The sequence below is a fragment of the Quercus lobata genome, chromosome 10 (assembly GCF_001633185.2).
Source record: "Quercus lobata isolate SW786 chromosome 10, ValleyOak3.0 Primary Assembly, whole genome shotgun sequence".
Taxonomy (NCBI): Eukaryota; Viridiplantae; Streptophyta; class Magnoliopsida; order Fagales; family Fagaceae; genus Quercus; species Quercus lobata.
This window is the reverse complement of record NC_044913.1, coordinates 30,250,879-30,266,155: the sequence shown is the minus strand read 5'-3', so window position 1 is coordinate 30,266,155 and position 15,277 is coordinate 30,250,879. Positions and strand designations below refer to the sequence as shown.

Below are 15,277 nucleotides of genomic sequence, written 5' to 3'. Positions count from 1 at the left end.
TGGATAAAAAGTTACGATAAAAACAATGAACAAATGTCATTTTTTAAAATCGTTTTCAAAGTGATTTGAGCACTTTTGAGTTGTGGTTACCTCTAAACTATTGTGAACTTTTTAATTACCTTTGGTTACCATATGTCAAGCTCATTGTTGGGGCCGGGGACCAAAGGTTATTAATGGGTATAAAATGTGATGTTTACACATCCTAATCTAAAGATTTATTCATATTCCTTAAAACAAAATTTGAAAACTTTTCAAGTGCTAAAAATTTCAGTGACCCGCCGATTTACACTTTCAACAAGTTTAGCAAATGTTAGAGTACATATGTGGTAAAGTGACATCGCATGGGTGCTAATTTAATCAATTTTTTATGATGTGTCTTGTTTTAATTGAGACAGACTATCTAAGAATTTCCTAAGATAGGATGAGTAGTCCCAAGTGGGCATAACATTTCTAATTTTTATTTGAGAGTTCATGGTTGTTGTCAAGTAAATAATATGCAACTTCCACGTATCACCATGCCAAAAGCGTTGTAGCTCAATTGGTTGATACTTCTAGTGTGCCTATGAAACCCAAGTTCAAATCCCCCTCTTCATTATAACTATCAAATTATCCCAATAAAATAAATGCATTTTGATCATAAACAATAGTTAGTAAATTACACCATACAAGAAAAAGGGGACAAATAACCAAAAGATAGCATATTATAAACTGAGAAAACATAAGTAGGGTTCATAAGTAGTTATAATATTAAACAACATCCTTTGTTAGATCCAAAGACTATTAGAAGTAGCTAAATATTAAAGTTGTGATATTGATCACACTAATGGTTTTTCAAATAGTAGGATATGATACCCTGTGAACAAGAGGGAATTCTTTCACTTCATTCTTTTCTGTCAAGATCGAGACACGGCCAGATCGGAGTATTTTTCCATAGCCATTAACTCCCCAATTTTCGCCCCATGAATTTCTAATCATCCAATAATCCTCTCCATTCTCAGTGTCATACCCAACCACGAGAATGGCATGGACACCTTTTGGTATCTTTGCAATTAATGGATCCTGTGGACCTTTGTAAATTTCCTGAAACCATTAGAAAAGACGAATTAGACAATATCATAATAATTCCTATATAAACTATACAAACAATGATTATTTACCCCTTTTAGTTTTAGGAATTCATCAAAAATATGGACAGCTGCAGCCACTGGGTGCTCTGAAACCTTCTTAAGAAAAGCAATTTGATCATTGTCATCAATTTTCTCAAAACCTGTAATACTAACTCCTGGCTGAAAGAAATAAAAATAAAATATACTTAAGAAGCCAAATAATGAACATAAACACATATATAAATATATGCCTCAATATATATATATATATATATATATATATATATATATATATACACACATTACCTTAGTTTTTGGTTTACAGTCTCCTTTTTGTCCTTGAAAAGGATAGTCTTCCTCAGTAGAAATGCCATTCTTCATTATCCACTTAAATGCTTTGTTAGTTGCATAATTGTAGCAACCTTTTTTATCACGATTCTTGGGATTCAAAACACAACAGTCTATCAACTCTTGTGGTGCTAGCGGAGTTATGGCATTATCGATGTCCCTGAGAGTGTACAGAGCTTCTATGGCCACAGTGGCAGTGATTGCCCAACAACAATCTTTAAACAATAAAAAAGTAGAACATTATAATATTATTTATTTTGTGCTAAAAATCAAAAGTTAGAAGAAAATGAAGAGTTTTGTAAATACTTACTACAACCCCTTTGATCTCTAACTGGACCGAGTAAATGACTCCAATCCTGTCGTGCCGGAACTTCATCCTATTAAAACAAGATGATACAAACAATTCATACTTTACTCACAAAGCTTTTAGAAATTATCTCGGGTCTTCTTAACATTATAATGAACAAAACAAAACTTCATTTGATTGCTTCTAATACACTATAAGAAATCAAATATTTATTAGTGCACATTATTGATGTTGCATGAGTTTTCAGTAACTATGTTGGCTATAGTATAGTTGTAAATTATAATTAAAATGTTCTATATTAGACTATAAGTTATTAAAAAAAAATCTATATTAACTTTATGAAGGAAAATTTTAAAATCAACTTAGAATTTTTATATTTACTTATATAATAAGAAACATATACCTTTATTTATTTATTTACTTATTTTTTGAGAAGGTTATAGCTTCAAAGTTCATTAGCTTATTCAGATTAAATATATAAACTAGTTAAAAGTATGATCGTGCCTTAAAAAAAAGTGAGACTTTGTTAAGCCAACTTATAAGCTTAAAAGAAATGAAATCTTAGTGTGTAATCTTGTGTGCACTGTGCACTAGAAAATTGTGAGAATTAAATTAAGAACTACTATATATAATTTGAATCTCTTCTTAAAATAAAATGTGTAATTTTAATCATATAATTTTGATTTTTTTTAATTCTACTCATGTATATGCACGGAGCTATACACTAGTATTCATTAAAATAAGTTTTAAAGATTAAGTTTGTTGTTAATAATTATCTTACTAATGACAATGCAGTAAATATAAGAGAATTTCAAAGCAAATGATTAGAATAAATTTATACCATTTATTTATTTATTTAACTATTGACTTACACTTATATTTTCCATAAAATTATGGAAAATGAGATAAAGAAAATAATTTTAAAAAATTACAAGAATTTTAAATGGCTTACCCCCATCCTTTGGATTTAGAAATATTGCAAGTATCTGCATCAATACAAAAATTCTATGTAAGACTTTTACTTAAGGAAAAAGAGGCTATAATAGAAAAGTAATAATAAAAAAAAGCATGAAACCAAGGAAAACATAATTTATTCATCTCTACGGTAATCCAATATATCAAGTCATTCTCTTAGAAACCAAGGATAAATTCTACATCTATTTTGATACACATGTTTGCACCTCACCACTAACAACTACTAAATATATTAAATCAAATCATTTCTATGTTCCGGAAAATTAAGAGCATATGTGGACATGATTACAAAGTAATCATGTTATTCTTAAAAAAAGCATGTTGTTGCTGACCTAGGTTATAGACTTATAGTTTCATGAATTTATGAAAAATTTACATCTATATGCAACACAATAACATAAATAGGTCCATTCCCTATATAGAGTTTTTATTTAGTTTAAAGAAGAAGAAGAAGAAGAAGAAGAAGAAGCAAGAGTGAAGAAGAAAAAAAAATACCTTTAATGTGAGGGAGTTTCAAGAGTGAAGAAAAATGACCTTTAATGTGAGGGAGTTTCAAGAGTGAAGAAGAAAAGAAAATGAGTGAAGAAGAAAGTGAAGAAAAAGGATGACCTTTAATGTGAGGGAGTTTTAAGAGTGAAATGTGAAAATTTTTGTAAAAGAAAATGAGTAAAGAAGAAAAATAGTTTAAGTAAAAATATTTATACCAATAATTTAATGTAGTCAAAGAATGCAAAGAGTATGGGTTGCTTTGTGTGGTGGAATATGATATGGTGACACATTCAAAGAATCAAATATTCACTTCCCAAAATTAGAAAGAAAAAAAAAAAAATTGGGTCAGAAGGAATACAAGAAAAGGAACTAAGGACAAACACTCATCTAGGACAGCACCTAGCCACACTAACCCCAGTAAGACCAATCTCAACAAAACCAAACATATACTCAGGGGAAGGGGACGGTTCAAGACCAAAATTAGTGGATCTAGGTCAGCTTTGTGATTAGCTTTCTAATCCTTCTCCTTCTCCAAAAAAAAGCTTTCTAATCTTTCATTAAAAAATAATAATAACAACTTTGTGCATTTTGAAATTTAGACTTTTATAAATATATAAGGACTTTATATGAATTAAAATTTTCCATTTTTATATATATTTTTATAAAAAGGTAGGACTTTTATTCGTAAACTAATGGAATTTTTCAAACTGAAAGTTGGGATTTCAATAATATATATTTATTTTAAAATTGTTACAATGTACATAATACACATGAATTATATTTCAAATTTCCATATTCATCAAAATTAATTCACAAAATGATGACCCATTGGAATAATGGCAGCCCGACCCATTGCTGTAGGGGCTCATAGGTAGCCTACTAGACTAGTTGGTCAAGGAATGAGCTAGTTTTTATGACCATGGATGCCCAATAAATCAGCCCATTAGTCTAGCCTGTTGGTTCAACTTGTTGCCCAGTCCAATAACTTAGAATTCATAACAAAAATATATAGGGGGAGAATAGGGGATTGATCTTAAAACATTATAAAGGAATTTTTTAAGAGCAATCCCTTAAGCACATACTTAAAGTGATTGTGTTAAACTTAGTTTACTAAATATAATTTTCCAATAGTCTAGCAACTTTGAATTCACTGATTGACATTTTTTAAATTAAAAGTTGAAAAAAAAAACCATTTAAAGCTTTAATAAATAAAAAATTAAATGGGTTTCTATTAACAAAACAAAAAATTAAATAGATTTGACCTTAAAAAAAATTTAAAAAGTGTTAAATTCTTTTATTTTTTTCCTTTAAAAAAATAGATAAATTTTTTCTTATAAAAAATAATTAAATAAGATATTAACACAAGCCCATAGTCCCAACCTGGTAGCCCAGCACACTAAAGAAAGAATCGACATTGCCTAAGGGCAAGGTCATAGGCTAGAGTTTTCTCTTTTGACCTAATCTAACCTGACCCATTAATTAGTCAACAACCTACTATGCCCAGCCCATTATGCCATAGGCCAAGTAAAAATGGGTCAACTTGGCCTATTGGCGACCCTTATTAAACCTATATATATATCTCCAGCTGAGTTGTGTTGGATGGGTTAAGAAAACTATCAATTTAAATATGTTCCAACCTAAGGCTAAAAAAGAATTCTGACCCACCCTACACCCATGAAAACAACTTAAGGCGTTGATTTTTGGTTTTAATATGCTGTTAAAATCTACCAATTACATTAATTGTCATGTTAGTTTGTAAACACCCAGTATGTAAACGAATCAATTTTTTTCCTAAACCCATATTTTTAATTACTTCACTCACAAATGACATCTTATTCTTATTTTTCCTTTAACAATAAATTTTTCTTGTTTACTTTACTCACAAAGGTCATGGTTTTTTTCTTCATTAATAATTATTTTTCTTCACTTATATATTACATATTATATATTTATATTATGTAATTATGAAATTAAGAATGTGCGTCATTTGATTTTGAATTTATAATTTGATATGGTATAATATAATGTGATGCAGACTTAGGGGTGTGTGTGTGTGTTGGTAATCTCGAAATGGTACTCCAAAATAGTCTGGTATCGAAATGTTCTGTTTTAATGGACAAACCAAAACGAGGTCCAAAATGGTATTCAGAATTAGGGACGGAGTTAGGACTTAGAGTTAGAGGGGGCAAAAGTGTAAACAATTTTTTTTTTTTTAAACTCAAAAAAAGCATTTATTTGGAAGAGAAATGCTATGTTCATAATATTTTTACTACATTTTCATAACAAATCATAAGTGGTAGGTTATTATTGATTGTTATAAGTGGAAAAAAAAGTAATTTAAATTGTGGATTCAAATTAGAACCAATAACAACTTACCGCATGTGATTTGTTGTGAAAATATTGTAAAAATGTTGTGAACGAAGCACTTCAATTTAGAAAGTTAAGCATTTTTTTTTTTTTACCTTTTTTTTGGGTGTCTTGTGTGTTGTCAAATGTGTGTGGATATTCACTTAGAGTAGTTAGAATTGGCTTAGGAATTTTTTATTTTATTTTATTTTTTGTTTGTTTCTTGCGTGGGTTTGTTTTGAGTTGTTGTTTGGGCTTAAATTTGTTATTGGTAAATTTTATTGTTGAGCTTGTTAAATTTATTTCAGATTTTAGATTAATAAAAAATTTTATGGCCTTTAAAAAGATCAATAATATTGTTGAGAGGGCAAAGTGTAAATTTATTGAAACAAATTGCTAAAATTAATACATAATTTGGTCCAACTATAGTTCCGTCACTGTTCAAAATATCATTTGAAGTTATCCGTTTAGAAGAGCATCATTGAGCAACTAGGTTTGAGACCACTGCCTTCAAATAAATAATGAATTTTTAGTTTTTATAATTATTTTATAACTCAATTTTTTTTTTACTAAATGTAGATACCTCATTTTGCAATTTTTTTCAACCTCGTTCTATAAGTGCATATGGCTATTTTACATTTTTACCATTCAATATCTCTGCACTTTATTAAAATTAGTTTCTCAAAAAAAAAAAAAAAAAAAGCAACTTTTAATGGTCAACGTGTATCCTCAAGATTAGAACTAACCACGTGTAGTTTTGACTAATTAGTTAGGTTTGGTTCTTTAATAGATTAACGACTTTAAAAATCATTTTGGGAAACCTACTGACCAAGCTTACTTTTATAGAAATTTATTAAATATTTCAGAGGTATACTTTCTCTTTCTCATATAGAGGTGGGTCCCATGACGGGTGAAATCCACCTCTATGTGAGAAAGAGAAATTATACTCTTAGAATACTCAATAATTATTCTACTTTTATGTATTTACTAAGGGAAAATAACCCCACCCACAAGGACCTGCTAATTTTGTGGGAACTTGTCAGATTGCATTAAATATAACCAACCTACTTAACTTAAAGTTATTATTCTAGATTTTATGGTAAATTTAGTAGCCAAAATCAGTTTTTTTTTTTTTTGGTTGTGAACGGCACAGGGGCTGTTCATGGGCCTCTAGCTTTTACTAGCAATCGTAGCTTATTGTGTAAAATCCAAGTTTGGGTCTATAGGTATACCACTAAACCCACTCAAGTCTAGTCTTTATCTTTCAAACCACACTTCTTCAATCCTCCAAATGAAAACCATCGGCTTGGCCTGTATGAAAACAAAATGGTAAATTGCAAGTTGCAGCTGTAGAGTTTGGGATTTAGACGCTGACATTTCAGAATTTGAATTTTACTCCTTAAAGTTTAGAAATGTTTGAATTTTACACCCTCAAATTCTGTAACTTTAAGGTGTAAAATTTCATAAATTTTAGGGAGTAAAATCTAAATACCTTAAAATTTATGGGGTAAAATTCAAATTCTGAAACGTTAGGATGTAAAATTTAAACACTCCCAAACTTCATGAGGTAAAAATTCAAATTCTAAAACTTTAAGATGTAAAATCTAAACAACTCCAAACTTTAGGAGTAATTTGCAATTTACCATAATTTAACTCTATACATTCTACACCTTCAGACATTTATAACCGAAAAGAATTCCTTTGGACTTTAGTTTGTGTTTTCACATTTATCTAGATCAAGCCGCAATAAACTAATTGAAAGAGAAAAAAGTGGGTCATTTATATTGATAGATAAAACAACTGAGATTACTAATATATAATGAGAGTGGATCAGTGTTGCAATTTATAAGATGTTTAGGATTTTTTTTTCTTCCTTTTTTAGTGATGTGTGTGATTTATGGAGTGGTTTTTTTTTTTTTTTTTTTTTTTTTTTCTTAGGTACTAAGCTTTTACTTTTCTTTTTCTTTTAAGTTCATAAAATTTACATTTTTTTTAAAAAAAAAACAACCTTATAATTTTTTTTTTTTTTTTTTAAATTGGTGAATCTTTACATATACCATAATTGCATACATTCCACTACTTTAAATGTTTGAAACCGAGAAGAAGTCCTTTGGATACTAGAGGACATGTCATTTTATTGTTTCTTATTTGTGAAGTTGTGATTTTCAATTTTGTTATTGTTGGCTTTAATTCCGTGTCAAATTTGATTGTATTTCATCAATCATTTCTTTGTATGTTTGTATGGGTTAGTGTGTGAAATTGGTGAAGAAATGTGAAGAACAGAGCAACTCACAAGTGACTCGCGAGTGGAGCAACTCGCGAAAGGTCACATAAGGAACACATGCTAGAAGTTGAAGTGTTTGAGTGTGATGGCATCTCGTGAGTGACTCGCAACTTGGCTAACTCACAACTTGACTCGTGAGATGTACTACCAGTCTGTTTGTGTGTTTTTCCTTATTTCTTTATCCATACTATATAATCCCACATTACCCACAAAATTGTAAGGAGATTTTCAAAGAGAAAACCCTAGAACACCATTTGAGAGTTAGAGATTGCACACCCACAATCCTTTACACATTTCTCTTAGTTTTCCTCTATTCCTACCTCTCTAATTACATATCCTTTAAGAGGTTCTTAGCCCAAACACATACCTCACTCATTCTAAGCATCAAGTTATGTCATTCTATGGTGGATGCAATTGGTGATAATTACAGGATCTAAAAAGCTACTGAAGACAAGGCTCGGTGAAGCCTGTTGGTAGAAGGGACTTGGAGGGTTTTAAGTACAAAGGGTAGTATAGGATTGGTGGGTCTATATTGTAATCTTTTTACTCCAACTTATTCACTAGTGGATTGATTTGGCTTGGAGAGTCGTGGAGAGGTTTTTATGTCGAGCATTTCGGTTTTCCTCTTCAATAATACATCGCCATGTTATCTTGTGTTTGCATCTCTCTTCCCTTACTCCTTGTACTTTACATTTAATTATTAATTATGTATGCCCATGCACTAGGTAGTATTCTGGTTAATTGCACTTTGTTTACTCTTATTCCGCACTTAGTTGAGTAGATTAAAAGCAATTAAGCCGTAATTTTAAAATTGGGGGTCTAAATAAGTTATAGTAGTTTTACTATTGAGCATTTAGTGAATATAAATTGCAAAAATCCAACTATAATTTTGAATTTATATTGTTGTATTTAATGATTGATGATTTATTATAATTGTGTGTATGCAACACTTGATTTTCTTGAACTTTAAAGGTTTAAGTGTTTGGTTATTTAATATTATGACTTGAGGAGGTTGCTGAATTTAAATGTTAAGTAAAATTATTTCTCAGGAAAAAAAAAGTAAAGTAAAATTAGTTGTATGAGATTAGTTTTTGATTGTTAAATAATTGGAGTTATAAATTTACCTAAAATGAGGAAATGTCATGGAATATCTAGCTTATTATCTAATTTAATTAACAAATTCAGTATTAACACTCCTTATATTTAGTGTGAACATTCCTTAGGGTTTAAATTTATCTTTTGAACTTTAAAGGTTTAAATGTTTGGTTAACTAATATTATGATTTTGAGGAGGTTGCTGAATTTAAAGGATTAAATGTTAAGTCAAATGAGTTGTATGAGATGAATTTTTTTTTTGTTAAATATTGGAGTTATAAATTTACTTAAAATGATGATATATCATGGAACATTTAGTTTATTATCTAATTAAATTAACAGATTCAATATTCACACTCCTTATATTTAGTGTAAACATTACTTAGGATTTAAATTTATACATGTTTTCGTATGGATGAATACTTTATGAAATAGAAATTCACCACCAGCAACTGCATTATAACTCTTATGTCAAGCCGGGGAGGTGGGGTCTAAAAGGCTTCTCTATCAATATAGGTATTGGCGTATTGCCACAAATAATTTAGCTGAATTGCCAATTGTGTGCTGCTAGGTATGAACTAAATCTTGAATGGCAATCAGATAGTGCTTAATTAGTTAACAACTAATTATGTTTTTTGTACCGTATATTGCTATTTTGATATTTGATTGCAGGACCTTGATAAATGGGGACTAGACCGTCCACCTCAGACACATTTTTTTGTGAAGTTAGCAGGCGTGCAGACGTTATGGTAAAAAGAGGCCTTGACCAAGAGAGCAAGGTTGAAGAATATGAGAGTTGTCCCGTTTTGTCAAGAATATTGTGTATTTATTTGGGCACACCACGAGCGTGCTCTACAGTTATATATCTAAATAAAACTTCCCTTCTGTGAGGGGTGAGGGGTATTTGAAAAATGCTCCCCCCCTCCCTTTCTTTATTTTTTTATTATTTAAATTACTACTTATTTTGCAAAGTCGGCTGGCTCTAGACATGCTCCAGGTTCAACTTGAAATGCTCTAGACATGGCCCGAATTCACTCTAACAAAACCCATACACTTAATTCTAATGGACCTCAAAGCCTATCCACATCAAAACTATTGTTCTAGATAACTTTTACGAACTAGTCATCCTACAGTTCTTCCTAGTTGGGCAAAGTGTTTCACTCCACCCCCACCCAACTCACACACACAAGAATATCATGCCCCAAAATTATTAGTTAATTAGTGTTCTCATAGCTTCCTTAAAATAGGGACGCAACACAAATACCACTCCATTTTACTAATTGATAGAAAAATGCAGTAATTATGTTGTGATCTTTGTCAGTCAAACAGCTTAAGTGAGAGAAAAGCACCCGCCCTTTGGGGAGAAGGGGAGGAGGGGTTGGGTGTGGAGGGTTTGGTTTGTGGAGATTTCTTTGAAAGAGTGAACTCTTTAATAACATTAAGCTTTCTTCAGAACTTCGACACAAAGATCAGCCTCTAAATCTGTTATAAGCAAGATTATATCAATAGTTCTCATCATCCGGTTCTAACACTTGGTAGCAAGAAAACCAAAAGTCAACCTTATTCTGACATCTGCTCCTTTAAAGACTGCCACTTTATTCAACTGAAAACTCAAACAACATTGTGTGTTGATACTTCTCACCAGATTGAACAACAATAGAAGGGAAGTTTGGTTGGTTTATGGCATTTGGGAATCCCTGAGTCTCCAAACATAGCCCGGCATGCTTTCCATAAACAGCACCTCCTTTACCAACAACCCCATTCACATAGTTCCCAGTGTAAAACTGCATCCCAGGGGCATTGCTCCACAAGTTAAGGATCCTAGAGCTTGATGGGTCCTTCACTTTTGCGGCATGTTTCAAACCTGCTTTTTCCTCCCCACAGTCTAGAACATAGTTGTGATCATACCCTAAACCAACCTCATGGATTGACTCACGTATCCTCTTCTCAGAAGTGAAATCAAAGGGGCACCCTTAACTGGCATGATTTCACCAGTTGGGATTGTGTTCTGATCCACAGGAGTAACATGGTTTGCCCTAATCTGAATTGAATGGTCAAGAATGTTTCCAGAGTTGTGGCCAGCTAAATTCCAATATGTATGCTGAGCTAAGCTGATTGGAGTTGGCTTGTTTGGCACAGCTTCCATGTCAAGCCTCATTGTTGTGCTTGAAGTAAGCGTGTAAGTCGCAGTCACAGAGACATCACCCGGGTAACCTAGTGACAGGAGAAACAGATATGAACAGCAAATAGGAGAGAGAGAATAAGAGACATTGAGCAAGAGCAAGAGAGACAAATTACCTTCCTCCCCATCAGAACTGTGATATTTGAAAGTGATGGATGGATTCTTGCCCTTTGTAATATTAGTTGCCTCCCAAACCTTCTTATCAAATCCCATGTGCCCACCTAAAGAAAGGGGGGAAAGTTAGTGAGAGAGAGGAAGAGGAAGAGAGAGTATGAATCATACTACAATGAATATAGAACTTGTCAATTTTCAGTTACCTTAAAAGCAGAATTCTAAGCAAAAAGTAAGCTCACAAAATAAAACAAAGGTTTTTTTGGGTTTCCAAAAGACTTTTCTATAATTGGTGTATAATCTTGATCTGAAGATTCTGAACTATGGGGAATACAGATCAATCCTACAAGCATAAAGTTCCAACTAGCATTGATTTTATATTATGCAGAAAGGCACTTCTATCCATCATTTTTGGCAAACGCTGAGTTATCGCATTGCATACAAACAATGAGTGCAGATTTGATTTGGTTTGATCTTTTAAACTTGCTCCAAGCCAGGATGTATGCCAAGCCACCAATAAAACATGCATAGGAGAATCCCATTCATTATGTGCAAGTACTGATCTCACCCTTTCTTAATTGGCTAATTAGGGTAAAATACCAAAGGAGCCTCAAACAAATTTACTTTTCTACAAAGAAAAAAAATCCAAGGAAATATTTTCCCATAAATTCTTTTTCATTACAAATCACTTTAAAACCCACAAATCTTTTGATATCTTTCAATTACAAAATATAAGAGAAAAAAAAAACATGTCTTTCACACTATCACCAGCATGCTAGATGGTAATATTCAGGTTTGTCAAGAGTCAACACAAGCAATTAATTTTTGGAAAAACCAAAAAAAATATTATTAAAACTTTCAACATTCAAACACAAATTAGTAGCAATTTTGGCTAATTGCAAAATTAAATAGATGATCTCACAGATATTTAGAACCATGATTTTCATACCACACTGCCTAGAAAAGATTAATTCAGACTAGCAGTAAGGATAAAGAGTTTCACGACTGTCATACCATGGAGACTGTTTGGGGGCTTGTTGATAGGCAAAGAGTAATCGACCCCATTGAGTTTAAACTTCCCATCTTTGATTCAGTTTGCAACCCGACCCACGATGCTGCCAAAATAGGGTGCAGCACCTTTCTGATAATACATACATCCAAACCCACAAAACTATGAGATTAAATCAATGTTCACCAATTTAGAATAAAGATACAGCTAAACCCAATAATTGATCTAATAATATGTATATCATTATGCCCAAAATCATAAATCATATTTTCATGAATATATAACAAACTTTAAAATAAAAAAATAAAAAATTCAATTGTTACAACAAGTGGGGAGGGGATTTGAAGTTTGAACCCGACCAGACAATGTCATTGAGTTACAAGCTTCTTGGTGGATATATATAACATAACAAATGTTAAATGACATTTCTGAAAAAGAAAATGGAGTTCACACAATTATCAAATTATAAAACTTTATCAAATACAAAAGTAGAAAAATCCAATTTATGCAGAAATCATACACCAAAAAAGACATTGCAGATAAAGGTGGATAGAATTCACAGAAGCATAAAGTTGCAACCTTTACCGAATAAATTCCTTTGCTTTCCCCATATAAATAAACAATTCCAATCCATGCAGAAATCAATGCACCCAGAAGCAGTTTGACCAAAACAAGATTAAAAATCAAATGGGGTTCAGAGAATATTACCAGATAAGGTTCAAGAGAGTCGAATCCAAGAACAACAGCAGCCAATTTGCCTTCAAAATCCACAGAAACCAGACATCAGCAACATTCCCACAAACCCAGAAAAAAATAATAAAAAAAAAAAATGAAAAGACTTGGCAATTGGCAAAAGAATATATAATAAAAATACCATCTTTGTCAGGTACACACAAGGAAGTGATGGTGCAGCCCAGGTTGCTGATGAGTACACGCATGGTTCCATTGTTGAGTTCGAAAAGCTCGGGCTTCAAATTTTGATCGGCCATTGGGTTTTCTTTCAGTTTGAGAATTGAGAGAGATAGAGAGAGTGCGTGTTCAGGTTCTTATTTCTGAGCTGTGAGAGAATCGGATACTGTTTCAAGTGAGTCAGATATGGCACAATGACGTAATATTCTCCAACTATATGTCTATTGTCGGTTACGATTATGTTAATCCTCCTTTCACGTACTTAAAAGGGTCAAAATGGCCAAATGGTTATAAAATCATAAATATATAGTTAGTAGTTCTAGTTACTAAACTATATTATTCACTAGCATTTTTTAGTCTTAAAGACTTGATTTTGGCCTATAAATCGAGTCTCAGGGACTCGATTTTCATGACCTAATTATTTCCAATGTGGCATATTTTTCCATGTGGTCACATGAAAATCAAGTCTCTAAGATTCGATTTGTAAACCTTATAAAGGTCAAAGCAGCACCAAAAGAACCCAGACCCAGAAGAACCCAGAGAAAAAAAAAAAAAAAAAAAAACCAGAAACAGATGGAGAAGAACCCAGGCCGCACGGCAGACCGCTCTGCCTGGCCTGGGTTGCGCACAGCCAAGCCGCGCGCGCCATGCGTGACCCAGGCCAAGCCGCGCGACCTAGGCTAGGCCGCGCGACCCAGGCCGATCGATCCAGGTTCTTCTGTTCTGGGTTCTTCTCTCTTTCTGTTTCTGGTTTTTTTTTTTTTCTCTCTCTGGATTCTTCTCTGATATGTTCTGGGCAGTTCGCCTCTCTCATCTGATCTGATTCTTTCTCTTTTGATCTGATTGTTGTGTTTCTGGATTTCTTAAAAAAAAAAAATTGTGTATTTTGGCTTGTACGAGAGACTTGAGAGTTGAAATTTTTTTAAATTTTTTTGGTTTATAAATCGAGTCTTAGAGACTCGATTTCCAAGTAGGAAAAAAGTGCCACATCAGACCATGGAAATCGAGTCTTTGAGACCCGATTTATAAACCAAAATCAAGTCTCTTAGAATCAAGATGCTAGTAAATAATATAGTTTGGTAACTAGAACTACTAACTATATACTTAGAATTTTATGGCCATTTGACCATTTTGGCCTACTTAAGGATAGGATTTTTCCTTTGGATTAAATTGTAAATTACATTCCTAAATTTTATAACCGTTTGAATTTTAGATCCTAAAATTTTAAATTTTAGAATTTACCCTCGTAAAGTTTGGAGTTGTTTAAATTTTACATCTTGACATTTTAAGATTTTACATCTTAACATTTCAAATTTTGGATTTTATCCCCCTTGAAATTTGGGAGGTGTTTGGATTTTACACTCTAACGTTTTAGAATTTGGATTTTACCCCTTAAATTTTAGGGGTATTTTGATTTTACTCCTTAAAATTTAGAGGTATTTGGATTTTACACCCTAAAGTTTTAGAATTTGGTATGTAAAATCTAAACACTCTCAAACTTCAGGGTGTAAAATCCAAATATCCTAAACTTTAAGGATATAATTTGCAATTTACCCATTAAATTATATGTGTTAACGTGTAATAGACTTGTGGGCTTTAGGCCCACTTTACTTGTTTTACTTAGCGCACATACTTATACAACATATTTACTTGTAAGGGTGTTCACGATGCAGTTTTGGGCCATTTTTAGCACTACATTTTGTGGTGCGGTTTAACCAAAACCATAACCGCATCACACCTCATTTTTGTGATCACATGTGTATTACGATGTATAAAATGCGGTTTGAAATTTGTATATATTTCAAATTTTGGGCTTTTCTTACCCAACCCAAAACTAATTTTTCCCTTTGTTTTGGGTCAAGTTTTAAATTATTGAGCTAATTTTTCTTTATTTTAGGTTGGCATTTCTAATTAACACTTGCTTAGGTTATTAAACTTTTTTTTAATTGAAAATCAGGGTTATTAAACTATTAATAATATATTTAATATTAAAAAAAATAAATACATTAATATATAAAGAGTGTGGTGCAGTGCTGTTTGTGCGATTTTCTTATTATAAAACCACAAACTGCACTGTAACATGTGATGTGGTGCATTGTTAGTTGCGGTGTGGTGCA

At 32.0% G+C, this 15,277-nt stretch overlaps 1 protein-coding gene and 1 pseudogene across 1 annotated transcript; both read right to left on the bottom strand.

Moving 5' to 3' along the window:
- Positions 1-831: 831 nt before the first annotated feature.
- LOC115964621 (ervatamin-B-like) lies at positions 832-3,671 on the bottom strand. The gene is made up of 6 exons (XM_031083892.1): positions 3,639-3,671; positions 2,694-2,747; positions 1,765-1,831; positions 1,413-1,669; positions 1,158-1,286; positions 832-1,080 (listed from the first exon to the last, which is right to left on the bottom strand). The coding sequence occupies exons 1-6, from the start codon at positions 3,669-3,671 to the stop codon at positions 832-834; spliced, it is 789 nt and encodes a 262-aa protein (XP_030939752.1).
- Positions 3,672-10,522: 6,851 nt separating this feature from the next.
- On the bottom strand, positions 10,523-13,318 carry LOC115962692 (annotated as a pseudogene).
- Positions 13,319-15,277: the final 1,959 nt, after the last annotated feature.

Excerpts from the sequence above, each read along its gene's own strand:
- LOC115964621 (XM_031083892.1), bottom strand. The coding sequence starts at position 3,671 with ATGTTTGGTTTTGTTGAGATTGGTCTTACTGGG. Across the intron at positions 2,748-3,638 it reads TTGAGATTGGTCTTACTGGG|ATACTTGCAATATTTCTAAA; the intron begins GTTAGTGTGGCT and ends GTATTGATGCAG. Across the intron at positions 1,832-2,693 it reads GTAAGCCATTTAAAATTCTT|GATGAAGTTCCGGCACGACA; the intron begins GTAATTTTTTAA and ends TTGTTTTAATAG.